The sequence below is a fragment of the Thunnus albacares genome, chromosome 14 (assembly GCF_914725855.1).
Source record: "Thunnus albacares chromosome 14, fThuAlb1.1, whole genome shotgun sequence".
Lineage (NCBI taxonomy): Eukaryota > Metazoa > Chordata > Actinopteri > Scombriformes > Scombridae > Thunnus > Thunnus albacares.
The window spans coordinates 5636711-5661805 of NC_058119.1; the positions used below are offsets into that span (position 1 = coordinate 5636711).

The 25095-nt window shown below is 41.1% G+C and overlaps 1 protein-coding gene across 3 annotated transcripts in view; it reads right to left on the reverse strand.

Moving 5' to 3' along the window:
* Window positions 1-5802: 5802 nt before the first annotated feature.
* Window positions 5803-25095, reverse strand: part of ttc7a (tetratricopeptide repeat domain 7A) — a 58375-nt gene continuing 39082 nt past the window's right edge. For all 3 annotated transcript variants that reach the window (XM_044373035.1, XM_044373034.1, XM_044373036.1), the window contains one exon: window positions 5803-7325. In XM_044373035.1, coding sequence (XP_044228970.1) covers window positions 7107-7325 — 219 coding nt within the window. In that variant the 3' untranslated portion in view covers window positions 5803-7106. The remainder of the gene's footprint in view (window positions 7326-25095) is intronic.

The following is a 25095-nucleotide window of genomic DNA, read 5'->3' on the forward strand; positions in this document are numbered from 1 at the left end:
CTTGGTTCCACTTGTCTCTTCTTCCATGTTGGATGTACATTAAAGCTGCAATAATCAATATTTTTATATTAACAATGGATCAAGTGACTAGGTGTAATGTAAAAGGGGTCATTCAAAACCAACCATGAGTCATCAACCACTCTGCAATTTCCCTCAGCTCTACAGAGCATTTTAGCGTCTTTCAGCTTCTTGTTTTGGTTCAATCTAAATAATCAGTCTCACCCAGCAGGACAAAGTTAGCAACTGGAGGGTGACACTGGAACATTTAGCAACTAAAGAAACAGATATTTTACCTTATAGCTGGTGAAGACCAAAACAGAGCTTAAAGGAAAGTGACAATGAGACTTGCATTTGTCAGCTGACCAGAGACATGAGTCAAATAAAAGCTAATGGTACTCTGTCGGGTGCATGTGTAAATATGTAACTGCTTCTTAACTGGTTAGCCACCACAACTTCATTAGGTGATAAAAAATCAATGTTCTGTTTACATTGAAAATAATGTTTTGATTTCCCAGGTTTGAGTTGGGAATTCTGTGATCCAATCACAGAGTAATGTGCTGAGGTCACAGACGGGGCTAACTGTATTCTTATTTTGGTGTATTGTTCATATTCACAAAATATTTCAACCTTGACTTCTGACAGAGCAACATCCCTGGAGCTGGTGGGGACGCAGTATCTTGCTCAAGGGCGCTTCAGCAGGGTGAACACAGACATAAAAGACTGAGTGTAGAGGCTTATTTCGAGAACAATTTTTGATAAGAGAGGACCTGAGGGAGTTTTGCAACTTGTGAGATACCGTACATAATTAGGCATTGGATTGACTCGTCTACATGTATTGACATCAGTGAAGTGTTTTGATCGGGACAACAGTCAGGCGAGCCGTCCAGAGCTTTATCACGGCACATCTACTTTGCCTAGACTTTAATCCTCACCACTCTGTTTTCCTTCAGTTGCCGACACTTAAGAGCTTGAAGAGGTTCAAGAGCTGGGCTCTTATTCCCCATGTCATTATTCTGGAGACAAAGGAGTGCACACTTCCACCCGAAGAGGAAGACAATCTTATTAACACGGGGCTTTGCACGCAGCCTCTGGAGGGCTGGGCATGTGAGGAGGACGCAATGAGAGAGATGTGAATGTGTGTGTGTTTGCAAGTGATGAGCAGCCATTCTGCCTGTGGTCAAGGCACCAAGCCCCCAGTAATCTCTGTGTCTCTCAACCCCCGGAGCCCTTCCTCCCTTCTCATCTCAGTGATCTCCACGGTCCAGCACTGATCTCTGACATATGCCTCATACTGACGACTTAACACCCTCCATCTCCCACAGCCTGCCTCGACCACAGGCACGACCAGGCACCCGCTCTTTCACTGTCAAGCAAGGTCTCCCTCGTAGACATACATTGCTTCAAAGAGTGCGCACGCGGGCACACAATGAAATGAAAGCACACACGTGTGCATGCACTTGTGATCCTTTGTTTTTTAAAAACCCCAAAATTAGTATGCATGAACCTGCAAACACATGCTCACACATTCTCATTTCTCAAAGGTTCTGTGTGCTAGTGATCACAACATTCTTTAAAAATATACAATATTTATCAATCATTTTATATAAAGGTCTTTAATAACTAGTACGAACATTTTTATATAAATAAATAAAACCTCTGAAAGATGAATGTGGGCCTTGCATCTGCACTTTGCAAGGAAAATGATCAGGACGCTAGGCAAAGCACGCACCACAGTAGAAACTACCGTGCACAGCATGCACTGCACAAAACCTACCATAAACACAATCTTTTCATCTGTGCTATTTCCTGTCAAGAGTGGTGACAAGGCGATTTAAGTGTGATTTAAGATGCGAGTTATGCTGGCACAGAGGAATTATATCATTTAAAGGTCCTGAGAACATCTGGTGTCAGGGAAGGTCACACAGGTAGTACAAACATCAACTTTGGTTTCCGGCGACAGCTTAATGAGATCCGGTCAACATTCAGGAAGCAGTGCAGCACATCAGTGGGGTCTGGAATAAATCTGTGTTTTTGGCAGCTTACAAAAGGAGCTGACCCTGCTACCCAGTGGTGCAGCTGAGCCGGAGTCAAGGATGTCAAATTAACAGCTAAGTCAGGACAACATGCTGAGAAAATGTGACATTAGTGTGGAACAATGACGAAGCCATGCCGCTGGAATTTCCTAAGAATGCGAGGTTGCTCAAAAATACCCATAATCCAATACTGTTGCGGGACAAATGCCATTATCAGTTGCTGAGTCCCAGCTAAAGGTCGCCAAACAAACAAACCCCAAACAGAGCAGCTATTGTTCGCTCAATGACATTGTGCTGAACTAAAATGGCCTCCCAGTATCACACAACCAGGCTGGCTCTGTCTGTCTTTCTCCCCCACTGTATAACATGAGCTCCTTGAGAAACTCCAGCCTGCAGTAAGAGGGTCAAACAAAGAGGTGGCAAGTTCAGAGGTTCTGCTCCCTTGTGTCCCCTTTAAGTCCAGGTCACATTCACTCTCATCACCACATCCCACACTGAGGCCGATGACTAGTCGGCTGAGGAATTTAGCAGGCAGTGTGACACACCAGGAGGGTGAACAGGTATCCTTTTACCCCCCCCTCAAGCTGCTGACAGACACATTGGAGCAACATTACGCTTCTATTAAATGACATTTAAAAGTTTAATCAGCTCCAATGGGAGACTGTTAGCGAACAAGGGGGTCATTGTTTAAGTGGGTAATGGCGCTGGCACCCGTCGCGGCGTGTGTGGACGTGGACCAAGAGCGCCTGGAGGGTGATCAGGTGAGCGGGGGAGTGATTGATGGAAGAGAACACATGGCTGGCCAAGCTGCCTTTTACTGTGCTGCTGTTGCGCTTGGTGCTTGACAATTCCCCATACCCTCATAAATAAGCATCAGAGCATATCTAAAAATGAGGCTGATGGCTGTGTGGCAACAATGTGAGAACAATCCAGTGCTTACTTAATATCATTAAACAGGTTTAGCATGGCTGCTGGTGGCTCAGGAGTTTATTGTGCATTTGAAAGTATCTCATGACCTTTTGCCCTCGCACACATTTTCTCTTATTCACAGCCATATGGTCTTATATAGTTGAAAAGTTTTTGACATTCTGGGAAATAAACCTATTCACTTTCTTGCAGAGAGTCAGATAAAAAGATTGATACCACTCTCATGTCTGTAGCTTATGGTAAATATGAAGCTACAGCCAGTAGCTGTTACCTTAGCTTAGCATAAAAACAACAGGAGAAACAGTGGCAAAAAGCTAGCATGGCTAAGTCCAATATTAACAAAATCTGTCTACAGGCACCTGTAAAGCTAATTTAACACCTTACCTCTTGTTTGTTTAATGCGTGCAAAAACTAGTGAAATGTAAAAATGACAAGTTGCGGAGGGCTTTGTACCACACTATTTCTTGGCTAGGCGCAGTGACTTCCACAACATGTCCTTTTTACACTTTGGTTCATCTATGGAAAAAGACAGAACATATAGTGTGTTTGTCAGTGAGCTTTCAAGGTTCTGGTAGGTGGATTCCTTTAGTTAAGCTGACTGGCTGCTGGCTGTAGATTCATATATACTGTACGGACGTTAGAGTGGTGTTAATCTCCGTATCTAACTCAGAAAGATAGCAAAGCTACTTCCCAAAATGTCTAACTATTCCTTTAACCATTCTGATTAACCTGTGAAAAGTAAATTAATGGATTTTTATGACAATGCATTAGTATTATAGCCTACATTAATTAAAGTAGATGAAAACACAGCAGATATGAAGTAGGTCTCTGAAATATATTCAGGGTTTTAACTGTAAAATCTTTGGGAAATGCTCAACTCATGTGAGACTATAAATCTTTAAAAGAAGAAATGTTTGTTTGCCTAAGTGTTTGTATTTATCACCTTTGGGCAATTTTTCTTTACAACATTTTGAAAACATGCTCATGTCAACATGTGAACATTGGAAGCATTCTTGTATTGAACACTGCTGGAACACATTTGCCCCTTGGGAATGAACTCTGTTTACGTCTACTGTAGCAGTCATTTTATTTATAAATGAGATTATGGAACCACATCTCATCCTTATTACCTCCATCACTACCCTCACCCATCCATGACTCCCCATCCTTGTTTGGACATCACAATGATGGTTTATGGTTTCTCTTTTGGCGCTGTGCACCAACACCACCCAGTCAATGCCCTCCACGTGGCACCAACACACACAAATACGCACATACACCCCCATGACCTGAATACCGGGCCCACACGCACATACACACCTCACTCCTCAATGTGGTTATTACCTTTGTTCACCAATTCCAGTGTGGCTGTTGTCAGTTACAACTAGTTAATTACTTCATGATATGTATGCAGGATGGTTGTGTGTAAATGTGCAGTAAGTGCACCTAAACACTTGATACCTGTTGCTGCCCACCACCCCATCGTCATATCACAGATACACATACAGAGTGTGTGACAGTCTTGTGAAACTCAGGTGTGGAAGTGAGAGCTTAACCAGAGTGACACGCCTGGGTGCTCTGACATCACAATGACACAGGTGCACATACTCGATCTTATGCATACTACTCATTTATCCCAGGTATATGTACTGTATATATATTTATGTGTGTGTGTGTGTGTGTGTGTGTGTGTGTGTGTGTGTGTGGTGACACTTGGTCTAGTGAATAGAGCTTCATCTGCCCCTTGTCATTCTGAGAGGCTTTGCAGCGGGCCGCTTCCCCCATTAATCTGTCTCCTTTTACCAGAGCTGTCAGGACCACTGCGTGTGTGTGAGCGCAAGTGTGTAGCATGTGCGTACTTACTGTGCCACACAATGTGTGCATGTGCCTCTCTTTGTCAATGTGTGCGTCTGCATGCCAGTGACCACACATGTGTGTGTTTGTGAATGTGTGAGCACACCATGTAATATTTCACTCCTTACCCACAGGGATTAGACCATTCATCTCCCGAAGCTCCTGTGTAGGTGTCACACATTGCACTAATGAGGAGAGGATGGAACAAGGGAGAGCCGGCGAGCGAGGAGGGAAAAAGTAAAAATAGATTTTTTGTTTTCGGACAGCAGAGAAGAGGCGACAGTGATCGATAATTCCTGCGCAAATCGAAGTATTGATGAATGAGGGATTTTCATGCTGGGAGCGATGGGAGTGTGGGTGATTGTAGAGCTTTAAAAAAAAAAAAGAAGGCAGGGATTAGCACTGGTCGCCCTACAGGGAGGGGAAGGGTTAAGAAATGGGGGTTTGCTGAGAGCAAAGGCAGGTACTCCTTTTATAACACAAATCAATTTACGCTAGCCTGAGAAATTGATTACAGTTGGCTCATACCTCACATGGTAACAGCAGACATCAAACAGACACTGTCAAGCCTGCAAAACCACACAACGGGGGCATTATCTGCCTCTCGCTGTGTGTGTGTGTGTGTGTGTATGTGCGCGTGTGTGTGTGCAGGGCCTGTGTGTGTGTTGTTCAGCAGACAAGATATCTCTTCGCTTTCCCCAGTTACTCAAACAAGGGGATGGCTGCTAGGCAACCAAGCCACATCACATCACATCAGGCAAGCTGGGAGAGAGAGACACACACACAGAGAGATACAGTAGAGATGGAGAGAGAGAGAGATAGGAAGAGGAGGAGGAGGAGGAGGGAGTTTGGAGGCAGAAAACTGTGCTGGCAGTATTACATAAGCCGGCAGCCCAGTCCCACTGCTCACATTAATGTGGTTAGGCACTCGGAAGTGATGTCCATTAGTCACAAGTGACAAGGCAGGTGAAGACGCGGCATCCAGCAGTGATTTTAAAAGCTGTTGTTGTTTATAATGGAGAGCATTACGAACAGATGAGTCAAAAAAAAGAGAGAACACAATGCACACATGGATGAATCGCCTACTGTATCGTACAAACAGAACAGGAACTGATAACACCCCAGATGGATCATTTAAAACTAACACACGTAATGTAAAGACATACTGTATGAAAACACATGCACATAGACACACACATACACAATAATGACATGTGGAATGATATGTGAATGCCCCTCTTAGAAAATACATGAGCTCTCATTTGAAGATGAGAGGGCGGGAGTGTTAGGGTGTGTGTGTGTGTGTGTGTGAGTATGTGTGTGTGCGTGTACATAAAAGCTGTGTCAATCAACATGATCATCAAAAATACATCAAAGGTTAAAATAAAGATGAGCTGCTGTTGTGACTGACAGCCTATACATAATCTATGAATCTGCATTTCCACATTATAACACAACAACATACATTCTATCACAAGATGTAACCAGCACATCTTAGCAAATTATGAATAATTAAATGGATATAAATGGGTCAATACAACCCAAAGTCTATCTTTTGAGAATGAACATAACACTCCCTTTACAAAATGAGTGCTTTAGACTCAAAAGATAGATTTAGCTTTGAATTGACCCAGTGATTCTGATTATTAAAAATATTGCTCGTCATTTGTTATATTACTGCTGTACTCCATAGGAGATGTGCTCACAGTTGTTACAATACTTACAATCATTTTTACTTTTCACCCCTGTTATATTCGATAACCAATATTCTTGTCTCTGTTTTCATTCAACACCAGGGGAAAATAAAATGACTTGCTATTTTTCATTTGAGAGAGCATATTCAAAATTGAGGCTTGGAATGTTCAGATACAGTGTAGTCATTTTGAAAATATTAAACTGATATTTAAGACAATGACAATGAAAGTCACGACTCGTCATCATTAGCAGTCATTATCACTGAAAGTGAAAAAGTAATTTGTTACATGCCTTGTCACTGAAAAAGTACGTATAAAAGGAATTGTTTGACATATTAGGAAATATGCTTATTCACTTTCTTGCCATGAGTCAGATGAGACGATTGATACCACTCTCTCAGAGCGGTGCAGTATCAATCTTCTCATCTAACTTTCAGTAAGAAAGCGAATAAGCCTGTTACCCAAAATGCCCATTCCCATTAAATTAAATTTTTCCACCCAGCACTGCTTTTGACTGTATTTGCATCAGTGTATAATCATCCAGCAACAGGCCAATTCCTTAACCCTGACCAAAGACCTCCACCTCAGCCCAAGCCCCTCAGAGCTCCCTGGGGATGATGGTGAAGGGCCGGACCGGGCAGGACGCCTCCAGCTCCAGGGCGGTCAAGAAGCAGTCGGGGGCCTGGCTGGAGCCCCGAGACTGCAGGGCCTCGCCCAGGCCGCTCCATGCCTCGTGGGATGTGCTGTGGACCTGAACTGCATCACGCAGGACCTTCTCGCCGAGATGGACACGCCCGGTTTTCACCAGAAACCGGCCCTGGATGGACAGATGGGATAAAAGAAAATAAGGAAAATAATAAAATCTGCATTGATATACAGTGTACAATATGTATACTAATGTTGGGTTCATCAAGTCATGTTCAAAACACAAGTGTAGAGGACACCTAAGACAGAAATATGTTGCATCAATGTTTCTATTTAATCTTCTGGAACATTTTAAAACTCTGACGTATATACAGTAACTTAAAAGTATGTTGTGGTTAAAAGGATTTTTGTAGGTCATGAAAAGTTGATATTTTGGGAATAAAAAAACAATTATACAGCAGTTTAAGTGGGACACAGTGTTTTTTATTTTTGTTTTTTCTGCTGAATTTGCTGTGTTAAAACTGAATTAACCCCACTTCTGATGTGAGTTACAGGCTGGAAGTTGACCTATGGCATGCTCTCGTTTTCACAATGCAGAATGGTGATTACACATTTAATTTCTCTTCCTCATCCTTAATAATATTTTTTATCCTAAATATCAACCATTAAAGCATTTTTCATAGCATGATAAGATCAAGCAAACAGATGGTGGCTTTTTACAAAAAAATCCAAATCTTGGATTATAATGCCTGCTGTCCTGTGGTCTAGTTTAGGATGACAAAAAACAAAACACCAACAATGACAAACTGTACTACATTTTACTACAGTCATATTCAACTAGAATTGTACAACTAAAGGGAGAAAATCCACAAATCATGAGATTAGGAGCAACCCTTTGCCACACATATACACACACACACATACACACACACACACACACACACACACACACACACACACACACACACACACACACACACACACACACATACAGACTGATAAAAAGATGTTGATGCTGTGTTTAACTTTCTGAGATCAGAGGAGAGATATCTGGTCAAAGAGACAATTTGTGTACAATTTATGTACACATACATTATTGCTCATAATTTGCCAAAGCATAACCTTGCTTTTTAGATTGATGAACTGTGTTTTTTCTAACGACTAGGCAGAGACAATGGTTTCAGGTTTTACTGGCAGCAGGTAGAAAATGGAACCCATCTGAGATGGTGTAGCAGGCGAAATCTGTTCTCAGGCATGGAGATATTTTGGGCCAAGTGCAGCATGGAAGAGGTGGCTTTGAGCTAGGCACAAGTAGACCCAAATGGCACAGAGCAGGACCTGCCCAGAAGAGATGGCTGGTGGTAAAAGCAGGTGGAATGTGCAAAGTGAAAAGGTAGTCTCACAGGCAAAACAAGGCCGGTGGACAAGATTGGAAAACCTTGTGAATCTTTGGGAAATGGAAGGAGGCAGATTGAGCTTCATCATCAGAGCCATCTACGATGTTCTTCCCAGTCCCAAGAACCTGAATCAGTGGTGTGGGGAGGACCCATCATGTCCCCTTTGCCAAACACCAGCAACCCTACGGCACATACTTACCAGGTGCAAGACCTGCCTCACCCAAGGCTACACCGGGAGGCACAACTAGGTCCTTTGGCAACTGGCACTAGTGCTGGAAGTTAGGAGGACTAACAACAATGCCCTCCCTCCTCCAACCCCTGGCTTCTCAAACACCATGGCCTTTGTACCAGCAGGAAAGGTGTGAAAGAAGTCAACTGCAAGAAAATGATCAAACATACTGGATACAGCCTGGGATTGGAAGATGAAGGTTGATCTAGACCAGAGGCTCATCTTCTCATTGGAGATCATTAAAACTAGTCTCAGGCTGGATCTGATCTTGTGGTCAGCCTCACAAAAGGCCCTGTTCATCATAGAACTGACGGTGCCATGGGAGGATGCAGCTGGTGAAGCGTACAAATGTAAAAAGCTGAAGTATTCCGATCTAGCAACTGAAGCATAACAAAATGCCTGGAGAACACAAGTATTCCCTGTGGAGGTCAGCTGCAGGGGTTTTGTGGCCATGTCAAACACCAGACTGCTGCAAAGGATGAGAGTCCGAGGACAGGCCCTCCAACAGGCTATCAAGTCACTGGCAGAGCTGCCGAGCATAGCAAGAACTTGCTCTGGCTGAAAAGAAAGGACAAGAACTGGGTGGCAAGATGACCATCAGCCAGAGGGAGGGGTAAAAGTGGAGGGGGGTGAACCTGGGACACCAGGTGTCACCATTGAATCCTCTGGAGGTGTCATGGGCTAATAAATGAAACACAAAGGAAGGAGGGTGCCCACCTGATGACCCCACTGAAGCTTCTACCCCTACCCCCACTGCTGGTTATGATTTACAATCTGCACAAACAGGTCTGAATCACTGACAGAAGAAACCTGGACTCGACTGATCCTGTTGAAATTCTGTTGTTGTGTGGGCCTATCAACGAAACAGTAAGGAAAGAGGGTGCCCACCTGATGATTCCAGTGAAGCGTTTACCCCCAACCCCACCCAAGGAGTAATTGCAGATTACAATACTGGATTGTAAAATCAAGTCCTATGAGCTCAACTAGTTCCAGTACATGTAAATACAGAATGACAGTTAATCAACAGTGACACAGTGCCCATCACAGTGCATTGTATTTTTGTTAGTTATTTTGTTGTTGCACTGTAATCTAGTTATGAGTCTGAGATCTGAGAACCTGCTGCCAAAAAGCAATGCATTTACAAGTTATAGTACCAGAAAAACAAACCCTGACGGCAAATAAGGAAACATGAATGTCATGGAAAAGACATGAAGCTTCCTGCTGTTTTGGTTGTAATTTTACCATTTGCCTTTGTTTTCTCTTCCGAATAAGTTTGGCTAACCTGAGGGTTTGTTTTCAACCTGTATGATTGTCTGATTGCTCATGCTTGTTTCCCTGTTGGACCTATTTTTGGCAATGTTGCTGTATTCCCAGATCTCGGCAATTAACTTAGGGAGTACAATGTGATCATCAACAGCTCAAGGTAGAAAGCTAAAACCCAAGTTGTAATAAACCAGTTTTCCTTTAAGTTTGGTAGAAAAAGTCACTCATCAGCACTGTTGGTTGCTTGAAAAATGTAATCAATTAATTATTACTCATTGAAAATGTTATTATATTACTTAACTAATATCTCAACTACACATTACTGTCCTTACTTAGCTCAGCTCGATTAAAGATGCCTTCCAACAACTCCAAGGCCTCCACACCCACATGTCCCATATTCTTTGTTTAACATATGTAGAAATAGAAAACAAGATATTAAGGTTAAGCAGGCAGCCTATGTTTTGGCGGTATTTACTGACCATCAACAGCTAACTTAACATCAGCCATTGTGACTACATGCAACAGCACTCTAAAAGTTCCGTCCTCATAGTGAAGCTGCAAGGTTCAGACATCCACCAACTCTGAACAAAAAAACTGCTGAATCTTGAATATAGGCTTACCAACTAACATTAGCAAGCCAGCTAAGAAGCCACAACATGTAAATAAGACAACTTTGGAGGTACCAGGAGGCACATTTCTCTTCTTTAATGGAGGCCAACTGCCTCCCCCAAAACCTCCAGCCACTGCATTAAGCTACTGTCCTCTGAATGCAGAAAGACCAAACTGATATCAACCCTCTTTAAAGGTTACGGTAAGATAGCGAACAAACAACCACCAAATTGAGTATTACTAGGATAAGTAAATGTAATGTAATTACTGAATATCAAATTGTAATCCCTATGCGCTACTCATTACTGGAAAAAAAAAACTAATAACATTACTGTAATGTATTTACATTACAGTACATTGGCTTTTAATAATGTATTATTGGTATGTTCCTTTAAAGAACATACTAGTCCAAAGTTAATTTGCGGTGGCGTGCTGGGTGGCTACCGCCCAGGGCTCTGCCAAGAAGAGTGGTGGGTAAGCATGCAATCTCTGCACTCACTGGTTTTATATTGTATGAACATATACTGTATATGTGTGTGTGGCAACAAAGGACTGAGGAAGGCAGGATCGAGAAGTATATTACTGATATTTCATGCAAAACTGTATGGATACATGAATCGAATAAATGGTTGCTAAGGCTGATGTATGGAAAATACGTGTACGCTGTCAGTGTGTGTTTGAAAAGAGAATATATGCGAGCAAGAGAAGGATATTATGTATGATGTCTGTTGTCACCATGTGAAAGGTCATGCAGAACTTTGTGTGAGTGTTTGTCTGTGCTCTGTCTCATCGATGCTCGGCCCAGTTGGGGTGCGGTGTGTTTGAGAGCCCAGTAGAAAAGGGCGTCACGCAACTGACAAACAGCATGGAGTCAAATCTGTCTAACACACAAACATATTGTGCAGGCGCACACACACAAGCTACAGTGTCACATGCACACTCAAGGTGACAACAGACAGCCACTCTTGCACAATATCATCCCCTCCCTTACTTTGACTATCTGTTACACACACAAACACACACGCACACACAGAGCTGGCCTGAGGTCAGACAGACGAGTCTTGTTATGCAGTCTCTGCTCGCAAGCTCCAGATTAATTGGGCTGAAATTCACATAGCTGTCTAGGGGCTCTGATGCAACTTTCAATAAGAGCACGCACACACACACACACACACACACACACACACACACACACACACACACACACACGCATACACACTCTTCCTTCTTTCCTCCTTTTCCTCACTGCTGCTCTGAGGAAAACACAGAGGAAGATTGAAACTCTTGGGTGCGGAGAAAGCCTGTCACAGGATGTACACACAGGCTTACAAGCTTGTGTGTGCGCCTACATGACATGAGTGTGTGTATGAATGCTTGAGTGAGTGTGTGTGTGGGTGTATGCTCGAGGTGTATAATGTATTTCTTGCTGCTGGTTTGGCCACTAGCTTTCACATCTTACTGTCTGTACTTGTCTCCAGACACATAAGGGTTATATCGTTCCAACGTTTCTAGCATCAACACAGTCAACTACTGGGCTAACACACACACACACACACACATACACACACACACATCAGAGACTCCCACATCACTTAACCAGTTGTCTTCAAATAAAATTTGAGTTTCCATCGCTTCAAAGGACATTACATTAACTTACATTCACTTCCTGGAGACTTATCCTAACCTTAACCATAACCACCATATGCCTAACCCTAAAATAACCCTAAACTTTAAACTTTAAAATTAATGATTTATGTTAAGGGGACTTGCTTTTTGTCTCCATAAGGGAGGTGAGTCCCCACAACATGACTGTGTAAACAGATTTAAGTCCCCACAACGTGAGGAATACCTGGACCCCTTCCATTTGTGCCACATGTCAGTTATGCTTGTAAGTTGTAACCATGGAAAAGTTGATCCTTCTAGGTCAGCAGCTCAATCAAATAAACACTACAGTGGTGTGATGTAAACACAGGAGAGGCTGAGCAAGACAAGCTGGCAGAAAAGCACAAACACAACAGTAGACACACTGGAAAAATGGTTGCCAGTAAAACACGTCAACATTTTAAGAAATAAGTGTTGTTTAATAATGTGTTTTCTTTCTGAGAGTGAAATGAGAGGAAATACGTATGTCAATCTCACATCTGTGCATTAAGTACAGAGCTGAATAAAGGACATTAGCCTAGCTACCTCTATAGCTGTCTAATGTATACAATGTATCTTGATAGTTTAACCAGTACATGAACAGAGATGTAAAAATGACAATTTGTGATAGGGAAGTTACATGTTGGCTGAGGCGAATTGCTAGATAAAGTTGTAAAACTACAAATTGTCATTTTTAGATTTCTGTTCATGTACAAGGTCAAACAAAACAAGATATAACATGTTGAGTTAGTTTTAGAGGTGTTGGTAGGTATGTTTTAACAGAGCCAGCCAGGCTAGCTGTCTCCACCTGTACTTTGATTTTTGTTATAGTTTCATATGACCGGAAGACTTGATATATATGATGAATATCCGGAGACTTGACTTTAACTGCATAAACTGAACATTTATTGTATATCACACTGTATTGCATACACTCTGAGCTCAACTAAGCACACTTTGTGTTACTCTACCTCCACATCAGTAACTTCATCACATCAGTATAAGTGCATGGCACTACATACTACATCCTTTGTAACTCTCAGGTGGTCAAATAACTTGTGGTTTGAGCTGGCCTCAATGAGGATGAGAACTTGATGTCAGCACTCTGCATCTGCACATCAGACACAGGTACAGCAGGTCTCTGCTCATCATCTACTAGGTCTGTTTCTGAGTACATCTGGTGCTTTGTGGTGTCTTCCTCAGATGGCCTCTGTTGCGTCTGTAGTGCTGACCAGATGATGTTACTATGTCATAGGACCATGGTTCATCTCTCTATGTGCTGACCACAGCCGGACACCAACCTTGTGCTGTTTCCATGTGAACAGTACTACCTGGGTGCAGTTCTGGAAGCTGCTTTGCTCCTCTGTTGCTGTCTTTTTTGTAGATTTTGAAGAGTTGAGTGTACATCCTTGGGCACTGCAGGCTGCAGAACAGTGCTAGAGCTGGGTAGAGTGCTTCTGAGGACTCTGCCCATGAGCATTTGTGCTGGGTAGTACTCCTTGTCTGTTACAGGTGTGTTCCTCAGGGTAAGTGCAAGATGAGGGTCTGTGTTTGTTTGTTGCGCTTTCTTCAGCACGTTTACAGTTCTCACTGTTCTCTCAGCTAGTCTGTTTGACTGTGTATAACCCAGACTGGAATGAGTGAGTTTTATGCCCCATGACATTGCAAAGTTTCTCATGTCCTGGCTTGCAAATGGAACAAGGTCACACACTAACTCTTTTGGTATTCCTATTCTAGAGAATACCAATTTCATTTTGATGATAACAGTGTGTGATGTCTTTTCTGTGCATAGCTTTTTGTAACATTTCTGTTCCCATTGTGCTTGGTAGGATTATCCTGTCTCCTGTGAACATTACTCCCTCTCTCACTGCCATTCTGTGTCTCATAGGCCAATATTGTGTCAGTCTTGGGTCCACCTGCTTCTCGTGACCAGGCCAACCATGTCTGTGTATGTCTTGCAACAGCTGCAGTATTTCTTTCTTTGTCGTCTTTCTTTGTTTCACCCTTGAGCTGCTCTAGAGTCTCTGTACTCAAGGCCTCTGTTGGCTCCAAAGCATAGACAACTTTTTCGTCCATAATGTCACCTACTGCCATGTGTTGTTCTGGTATGACAGCTCAGGAGAGTGTGTCAGCGATCAGCAGATCTTTACCTGGTGTGTAGGTGACATTTAAGTCATATTGCTGTAGCGGAAGCAGCATTTTCTGCAATCTGAAAGAAGCTGTTCCCAGTGGGTTTCTCAGGATGTTTTCCAATGGTTTGTGGTCTGACTGAACATTAACCCTCATCCCATATACATATTGATGGACTCTTTTGACAGAGAAGACTTTTTGGTCACTGTCAGTTCCCTTGATGCATAGGCCTTGACTTTTGCCTCATCTGCCTTAACACCCTCTGAGATGACAATGTGGCCCATGTAGTTTACACTGCTCACCTTATACTGTATTTTCTCTTTGTTGAATTTCACATTGGCTTCTTTTGCTCTGGCCACCACCTTCTATTATCTCATCATTCTCCCTCTGTAGATGCGACGATGATCATGTTATCAGCTATGATGTGAACTCCTTGGATGTCTCCGAATGTTTCACAGTTGTGTTGCTGGAAAACTTCACTTGCTGACTTGATTCCAAATGGTAGGCGTTTGAACCAATATCTTCCCCATGGTGTCTTAAATGTGCACAGTAGCAATGACTCCTTGTCTAGCTTTATTTGCCAATAGCCATCTTTTTCATTTAGCACTGTGAATATCTTCTTACCACCAAATTTGCTCAAAACTTCATCCGTTGTAGGAATGGAGTGACGCTGTCTTAAAATTGCTCCGTTCAAATCACTGGGGTCCAAGCAAACCCATAATTTCTTCTTGTCTTTTCTGGGACTACAAAGCTCATATCATATAAGCTTGTGATTGGTCATCAAGAGTGGCTTAGCTTAGATTTCAGCTAGTAAAAACTTTGGTGTCCCTCGACTGTGGCAAAATGACGACCTGGAACAACTTCTGACACCATGTTATAGTTTCATATGACCAGAAGACTTGATAAATATGATGAATATCCAGAGACTTGACTTTAACTGCATGAGCTCATGTTCTATTGAAGACACTCTTACTGCATTACATGCACTCTGAGCTCAACTGGATGAGGCACACCTCGTCTTACTCCACCTCCACATCAGTAGCTTCATCACATCAGTGTAAGTGAATGGTACTATATACTACAATTTTAAGATAACCTTAGCTAACAATGTCCTGATGCTATACTTAACGCTCAGACATGAGATTGATCTCAATCTTCTCATCTCACTGTCTGAAAGGAAGTGATTAAGTGTCTTGGCAAAATGCTGAACTCCTGTGATTAAGTATCACTTGATGGAGAATAAGGACATGATTCAAGGAAAGATCAACAGGACAGATTTCCGGGCAAAGTAAAAGAGATTTTCAGTCAGTATGACAAATGAACAAGTATGACACAATGAGGAATAAAATGGTATTGAGAGTTAGGAGTTAGGAGGTATTAGGAGAGTGAACAAATGCGTTCAAGAACATTTAGATTGCTACCAAGTCTTTCTGGCATTACACTGATAAAACTGGTATCTATTGGTTTTGCTTTAATTACTCTCAGCCATCTGTCTGCAGTTTTACCTCAGCTGATCCCATCGAGCTTGGCAGCGCAGGTTTGTTTCTTGTCGTGCCATTAAAGCACAACTAAACTGAGCTGAGCCAAACTGAGCAAGTGGGCATTTTTGTTTTCATCTGTCTTTCAAGCTAAATTTAAGCAAACTTGAAATGCTGCAAACAATACACAAGATTTAATTAAGTGTATTTCCGTCAGCATCAAGAATATCACAAACACACTCAACAGAGATTTGATTATGGAATTGTTTAGCATTGAGGAAATGAGTTTTTTGTTCTTGGGTGTCAGTTGATATTATTCATACTACTACTGTGCAAAAACAGAAATTAATCCACTTTGTAATATTCTAACGTACCAACCACAGCCATCACAGAGATTTATTTATGGAAATAGTAATTATTGGATAGCTTCTTTATTAACAGAAACTTTCTCTGCCTCAAGCGAGTATTGAAACTTTTCATTGCGTCATAGTTTGCATCCAATACTTGGATTCAAATTCATCTAATGTATAAAGCCACACACTGATTAGAAACTATAGGCTTTAAACGAATTCGTGATTAGATGTAGATCCAAACTGAGCTGACCACATACTAATAGACAGATGGCTAGCTAACTACATTCATACATGACATAAACAAAATCAAAATGAGTGACAAAATGGTCATATGGATTAGTTCCCAGTAAAAAACAGCACATAAATTCATGTCTTCTAGACAGTGTACAGACAGCTGAACTCTAAATTTAGACTTGCAATCTGCTGTTGCCAGCCATATTGCTTACAGAGCTGAAGAGCTCTGACTGACCAGACAAACTAGAAAAATAGAATAACATTATAAATAGTCAGATTTAGGTATAAGGTTAGAAATTGTTATGTTGAAGTTTTAATTTAGAGATGATTAAGTATCAGCATGACAGTTCAGGTTCATAATGATATGACTGCCAAAGGGCTTGTTATGTTACTCAATAACCATCTGTTGAACCCCTGTTAGGGAACATCTACTACACACATCCACACAGCGTAACCCAGTGGCCTAATGCCCTGCCATTGAACCAGGAAGGGAGGCTCTACCTGAACCTTTAATCCTGTCAGTGGTTAAATCTGGGCAGGCAGGGAGAAGTGAGGTGAGCCCTGGCAGCTGTATTTACCTCAGTCATGTTGGCTTGAACTTTCAGACTCATTCATGCCTCAACATACAGTTTTCCCCCTTTATTTTTTCTTAAAGGAGTAGTTTGACATATTGGCAAATTTTCTTATTTGCTTTCTTGCCAAGAGTTAAATGAGAGGATCAATACCACTCTTATAAGTTAGTTAAACTTAAAGCTGCAGTCAACAGCCAGTTAGCTCAGTTTAGCATAAAGACTAGAAACAGCCATAATCCCCCCATAAAACTTGCCATTTTTACACTTCTATTTTTGTACTAATTAGACAAGCAAGATATAACATGTTAATTTGTGAGCTTTAGAGGTTCTGGTAGGTTTTACCACTGGACCACTGTTACCACTGGACAGAGCCAGGCTAAGGGTCTCCCCGCTGTTTCCAGTTTGTATGCTAAGTTTAGCTAACCGGCTGCTGGATGTAGCTTCATATTTTGCGTGACTTCTCATTTAACTCTTGGCAAGAAAGTAAATTTATGTGGCTTTATGTGGCTTTAAAAAGCACCTTATTCCATACTGTCTGATATGATCATATGTATTATGTAACAACCTATTATTGAAGCTATATGATGTGTACACTGAGTCAAAGATTGAAACCCAAGATTCCATGTTTTTTAGTCTTCATCATTACATCTAATGGAATAGATATTTTTTGGAAACTTCACTAGAATTCAACATAAGGTGACTGGGCCACTGGCAGGTTTTAGTGAAGTTTCAGAGGTTAAAACCTCAACCCTTTCAGTTTTACAGTGTTTACAGTTTAGTTTTTGTTGGTGTGATATCATATTGAAGATTTACAATAGGTCTAGAGTCCATTCTTACCTCTCTACAGATTAGAGGAGATATACAGTATAAACATATGCAGTATAAAAGTCAGCATGGCGCACACACACTTGCATATACACACTCACATAGAAAGATGGCAATAGGAAGGGAAAAGAGAAGGAATGACTGAAAGAGATGATACAGGAGCCGTAGAGGAAAGGAAAAGGAATACAAGAAGGAAGGAAGAGAGTGTGAGCGAGCAAGGAAGAGCTAAACTGGGAACAATGAATAACGAGAGAGAGATAGAGTGAAAAAAAAGAGAGAGGCGTCAAAGAAAAAGGAAAAAATAAGTGAGCCCAGATGAGCCATACATAGCAACGGAGGCACCAGCCAACTCCCAATCGTCTTTCTGTTTGCCCCCCCGATTCCTTTCTTCCTCTCTCACACTCTCCTTCTCTCCCTATCTCTCTCTCTCTGGTTATCAGAGGTCTTGCTCAATAGAATATATTTCCCTGGTTGCTAGGCAATCCCATAAAGCGGCGAGAATGAGCAAAGTGTTATAAATAATGTATTTGCATTATCTAATCAGCTGACAACCACCCCCATCCACATAGAGAGGAGAGAGAGAGAGACAGACAGACAGAGACACAGAGAGAGAGAGAGAGATGGGGGGCATTTGATAATTGGAACGCGATTAATTCAATGAGCACAAGTCCTCGTCCTTGAGAGTATGCATGCATATGTGAAGCTGTGTATGAATATGCTTCTGTTGGAGAGGAGGAAAAGTAAAGTGTGTGTGTGTTAAGGGTGTTTGTGTGTGTGGTTGACTCAGAACATGCTCCACTAGAGAGCAGGAGGGATGAGATGTGGAGGATGTTGGGAGTGGGTCAGATTCATTTCATACCATTGCCGGAAGCAAGGCTGGGCCGTGTTTCAGGATCAGCTACCCATCAGAACGCACACACATGCACCACATGCCACGCATACACACACGTCAGCCAAACACTTACCATAATGAGGTTAACACCGGAGACAGCCAAATGTGTAAAAGCTGACATGGCTAATAACATGATAGAGGAACAAATAGAAGCTTAGATTTAGCCTGTGGGCTGTAATGACAGAGAAATTAAACTAGATATCTGCAGTTAACTGTTAGCGCACACTCACACTTAAAAACACACACAGCATACCATAGTCCTATACAGTTTTTCCTCACTACCACACCCTCATCAATCCAAAAATACCAGCAGCTGACCAGAGCTGTGAGTCACTGTCTGATCTCTGCATTTGCCTCTCTCTCTTACACAAACACACACACACACACACACACACACACACACACACACACACACACACACACATGCACGCTTGAAAAGCCATGTGGACATGGTTGATGCTAATATGTAGAGCTGGGGTGAATAAAGTGGCGTGCGGTGAATAAGGGAAGATGGCGGTTGTGTGTTATTACACACCACACCGCAGGGGCTGGTGAGCTTCTGTGTGGCTTCCAGTTATGGGTTTCCCTTACTCACATTTCCCTTTTTCCCATTTACTGCGGCTACTGTGGAGAGAATTCACTCCACTCTGGTTGGCCCGGGTGAAGCTATGCAATGCTGTCTGAAACCTCCAAAAAGTCCTCATGTACTACCAGTGCTTGTTCTGCCTTTGGAAAAGGCAATTTAATTGTTCACGTCAGTCACATGTACTTTGAAAATTTGGTTAATGACAGTCACAACAATGTTCCTACTGTATTACAAGAATATAGCCGCATGAATGCTGAAGCCAGATGTGGAGTTTAACCTCTTTTGGGGAAATGTCTGTAAAAATGGACAAAACATTTAGAATATTTCTATTTGATGTCACGGAGCATCCACAAAAACATAGCGCCTTGTCTTTGAATAGTCCACTCTGTGCAAGCAATGCTTACGGCCCCAAAGAAGAATTCAATTGAACAAGCAGATACAGAACATATGCAATACTGTCATACAGTGTGGTAGGTATGGTAAGTTATCCAAAGGTTAGATGAGAAGATTGATACCACTCATGTCTGTGTGTTAAATTTGGAGCAGAAGCCTGGCAGTGGTTAGCTTAGCTTACCATAAAGACTGGAACCAGGGGGAAACAACTAGCTTGGCTCTGTTCAAAACTTCAAGACTCCCTGTAAAACCACAAATTGTCGTGTGTATACTTCTGTTTGTGTACGAGAGCCAGGATGGCTGTTTAGCTCTGCTTCCTGTCTTTGCACTATCTTAAACTAAGCTAATCACCAACTGGCTCTAGCTCCTCATTGAACACACAGATATTAGGGTGGTATTGGTCTTCTCGTGTAACTTTCAGCAAGAAGGTGAATAAGTGCATTTCCCAAAATGTTGAAAACATTCCTTTAAGGGGAACAGAGATTTTGAGTGAAAAATCAACAGTTGTAGACATTAAAAGGCTTAAGAATTGTGTTCAATTTGGCAGGACCACTTTCCACATTAAAAACATGTTAATGATTCTGATTCAAATACGGTTAAAAATTACTCATAAGTGTACAAAAAAGTATATATAACTGTAGCACTTATATGCTGTTGTGATTTTATGCACAGGGGGTTTCCAATACTGACTAATGGTTGCTACATATTTACAGTCAGGCAATACAAGAACCCACACATTCTCAGGGCCACACCCTTGACCTAGTTTTGTCTAGTGGTCTTAACCCTGACAACTTTGAGACTAGGGATCTCTGAGTGTTTGATCACAAAGCAGCTTTATTCAGTGTGGTTTTATCCCAACTACCTATTAATCACAACACTCAATTTTAATTCTTTTTAGACCAAAGTGCAGCTTTTGACACAGTAGATCATGATATTTTAATTGACAGTGTTCAAACCTTGGTTGGCATGAAGGACACTGCAATCAGTTGGTTTTATTCTTACCTTTTAGAAAGAACTCTGTCACCATCTAATTACTCATCTTCTACAACTCACATTACCGGTGGTGTACAACAAGGTTCAATTTTAGGTTCAATTTTATTTTCTATCTACATTCTTCCACTTGGCCAAATCAAATCTTTTCATTGCTATGCAGATGACACACAGATATATCTTCCCCCGAAACCTGGTGACACAAAAAGCCTACCTGCTGTTACAGATTTTCTCAGTGATGTCAACTGTTGGATGGCACAAAACTTTCTTCAACTCAATAACTAAAAATCAGAAATTATATTGTTCAGTCCCCCAAACCCTATCAGTCTCACTGAGAGTGGAGTAAAAATTGATTCAGATTTAAGCTTTGAACCACAGATCAAAAAAGTTGTCCAGTCCTGCCTCCTTAAAATAAGAACAATCTCCAGAATTAAACTAATGCTCTCACACTCTGACCTGGGAAAGTCATTCATGCCTTTATTATCTCTAGACTTGACTGCTACAGCTCCCTCCTTTCTGGCATAAACCAAAAGTCACTGTCTCGCCTCCAACTAGTTCAGAATGCAGCAGCTAGACTTCTTACTGGTTTGAACAGACAACATCACGTCAACCCAATCCTGGTTTCTCTCCACTGGCTCCCTGTTCGATTAAGAATTGATTTAGAATTGATTTTAAAATTGTACTAATCACTTTTAAACCATGTTTGGGTCTGGCCCCAAGCTAGGTACATAACAGAAATGTTGACCCCATATGAGCTAGTTGGCAGCCTTAGATCCTCAAGTGGGGCCCTTCTGGCCATTCCAAAGTCGAGGCCTAAATCTAAAGGTGACTGTGCTTTTGCCTTCAGGGCCCCTTGGCTTTGGAATGACCTGTCTGAGGAGATAAGGCTCGGAGAATCAGTGACTACTTTTAAATCACTTCTTAAAACCCATTTTTATAGATTTGCTTTTATGTGATGTTGTCTTTTTCTTGCTTTTACTCTTTTTATTAGTATTTTTTTTTCTCTTTTACCATCTTTCATCATAATTTTGTCTTCTCTCTGCTGTGTTTCTGCTTCTTTTGTCTTCTTGTTTTAACTTTACCTTAATTTTGCCTTGCTTTTGTTTGGCTTTCTGTTATATTGCCTTTTGAGTATCCTGCTTTTGCTTTGTCTGTCAAAGCACTTTGTAAACTCTGTTTTTAAAAGGTGCTATATAAATGTAGTTATTATTATTAATGTTAAAGTTATTACACAGTTTTACTGAAAATTTAATTAAATATGTAAAAGTAAATCATATATGTTAAAGTAACAAAACAAATAAAGTAATAGGGAAAATACAACATTAAAATCAAATGCTGAAATCACTGTTGCATTCAAGTTCATGTAAAAACGTCACTTTTGTGGGGGCAGGGGAGGGGTCTGGTGGCCTAGTGGTTAAGATGGATATGATGTAATGTAGCTACACTGCCCCCGATTCAAATTTTGCATGTCATGCCCCTCTCTCTCTCCCTATATTTCCTACACTATAAGCTGTCCTATTAAGGGAAAATGGCCAGAAAATAATCTAAATAGCATCTACATTTTTTTAATCTCTAGAGGCTTCACATTGGTACAAGGTACTGCTTCATGATGAGACTGTATGTCCATATCAATTTAGAGGAACTTCATTGTGAAGCCACAGCAGGAGTACATCTTCTTTTATCTGTAGCCCTAATAAAAAAAGATCTTAAGGACATTCAAGGAAAGTACAGTATGTACTTTTGCAGAATAATAGCTCAAGTGTAAGAATATCAACCAAGAATATAATCAGAATTCCCCTTAAGGCACAGCAGAATAAATGGGCCACTGGCACACAAAGTGTCCACAGCAGATACAGTATAAAAATAAATGCATGAAGCTAGAGCCACAGAGAAGCAGCAACTGTAGGATATATTCTAGCAGGCTGATGCAAGCCAGAAATATGGGAAGCGCTCCAAATAAAATGTCCCACACACTGTCCCACTTAGGCTATATCACAATGCAAGGATGCAACTATTTACCATACTGATCCATTAGCATGTCTAATACATAATCCAAAATATACAGTGTTCTATATAGCAACATTTTTATATTTTGGCCTACTAGCGCCTGAGCTTTAATCCACGTACCCACAAATACAGTATAGTAAAAAAACGTCCACACATGTGTCAAATCCATGGAGGAAAGAAGGCACACACACACACACACACACACACACACACACAATCATGCCTTAACACATGCACATGCGCACACACACTGAGAACACATCTGCCCTGTAAGAGACCCAGAGTAGGACACTGCCAGCTGGCTTTGTTTCAACTTTTCACCCCTTGGGATTGGTTCTCCCACAGGCCAAATATGGAAGAGACGCGTACCTCTGTCTACCCCAACGGGACTGCACTTCTACACACGCACACACACGCACACACACACACACACTCTCACACACACCAAAGTGCACAGGAGCAAAAGCATTAGCCTTATGTGGTAACAAGGTGCCCAGTAATTTAGTCAAAGAGATATCAACCTGCACATCTATGGTCACTATGGAGACCACAAGCATTACGTGCGTGTGTGTGAGAGCGCTACAAGCAGTACGAGTCTTGGATTTGAGGAATATCCCTCCCTGGTCTGTTCACCATGACAACAGAGAGAGTTCAAAGGTCAGAGCAACTGTGGTTAATCCAGTGGATCATCTGGAAGACAGACTAGGAGAGAGACTGAGTGAGAGAGTGGGTGGAAGTGGGCGAGAGAGGATATTTATAGTGTGGTAGAATGAGATATAATAATATAATAATATAAATACATATATACATAATACTTTATTTATGAATATATTAAATTATGAAGTGTATGTATTTTGTTTCACTGATTCTTGATGCTTTGGCAATATTGTTGTTGTGACATTCATGCCAATAAAGCAAATTTGAATTTGAAAAATCTGAATTCGGATCTACTCGGATGAAAGAAACGGAACGAATCAGGAAAGAGAAAGCAAATCTCTGACAGCTCTATTTGTCATTTGTTGGTTATGGACTAAAGATTGTTTCTATTTTCTGAAATTTGACGTTTGCCTAGAAATAATTAAAACATCTCAGAATATAACTGTGCTATAATGTTATAATTTAGACTATAATGACAAAATCTTGTGCCTGGTTAAGTTGCAGCATAAAGGAAATGAGCTAAAATGACAGTGACATAGTACAGCACTGCTCACAGGAGGAAAACAGTCATGATTATGAGCAGCTGCTATCACTACTGCCAGCTAGCGAGCTAATATTAGCAGCTGATAGCTTACTAGCCTCATAATTTCTGTTTTTCAGCAATTACTCAACAAAAACACAAATGTCATCAGTTAACATTAATGTGCCTTCTCAGAAAGAGATAACACTTAATACTACACACAGTATACTTGATTATATAAGACTAACAACAGATTTTTTAAAGTAATAATGAGAGGAATTTGTTCAGTTCCACCACCAGCACATCTGATTCAGCTTAATGAGGTATTGATTAGATATTGATTAAGCATGCCAGGACACATTAACGCTGTGAGAGGAATCACAGATATTCCACCTGATATTGATTAATGCATCCTTCCAAAGCAAAAATGTTGTCATCTGTATGATATACTCATACAGTTGTCAGTTTATTCAGTGTATGATGTGGTTGTATGAATATGAATCTTCCGATGAATATTATTTGTTTGTAAATTGATAAGTAAATCACAAAACTGTATAAAAAGTATAAAAAGTGGTTAATTTTATTTTATTTAAGTTGTCCCTTAATAGGTTCTATGTTGAAGTTGCCATATATTTACCATTACATTTATCATTGCTTACACAGCTGAATGTCTGCACAGTTAGTGTGTGTGCGTGTGCATTTGTGTTTGTGAATGCTTTTTTCTTTCTGATGTACATGTCTCCATGTATACAGTCATGTGTTGTCCAGCCTGGAACCCATCAGACAAACTTAATTCCTGAGTGTCTGTACTGTATGTGATTGCTGTTTGGTCTGACAGACTTTAATGTCTTTAAGTGAAATGGATATTAAAATGGTGTCAAAAAACACATTTACGGTAAAATGTGTGCGTGCATATGTGTAATGTGTCTCAGCATGTGCAGTATGTTTACACAGTATATCTCTGTAAATGTGTGTGTGTGGGTATGTTGGTGAGAAAGAGATGACAGTTCAATCTCAGACATTTTGGAGTACTTTAGAAAATCTATAAAATACATGTAAAATATATGTGTGAACACACACTGTGTATTGGTGTAAATATACTATGTGAGTGTATTGCAAACTAGTTGACTACAAAATGTACTGTTTCCAGTGTGTGTCATTACACA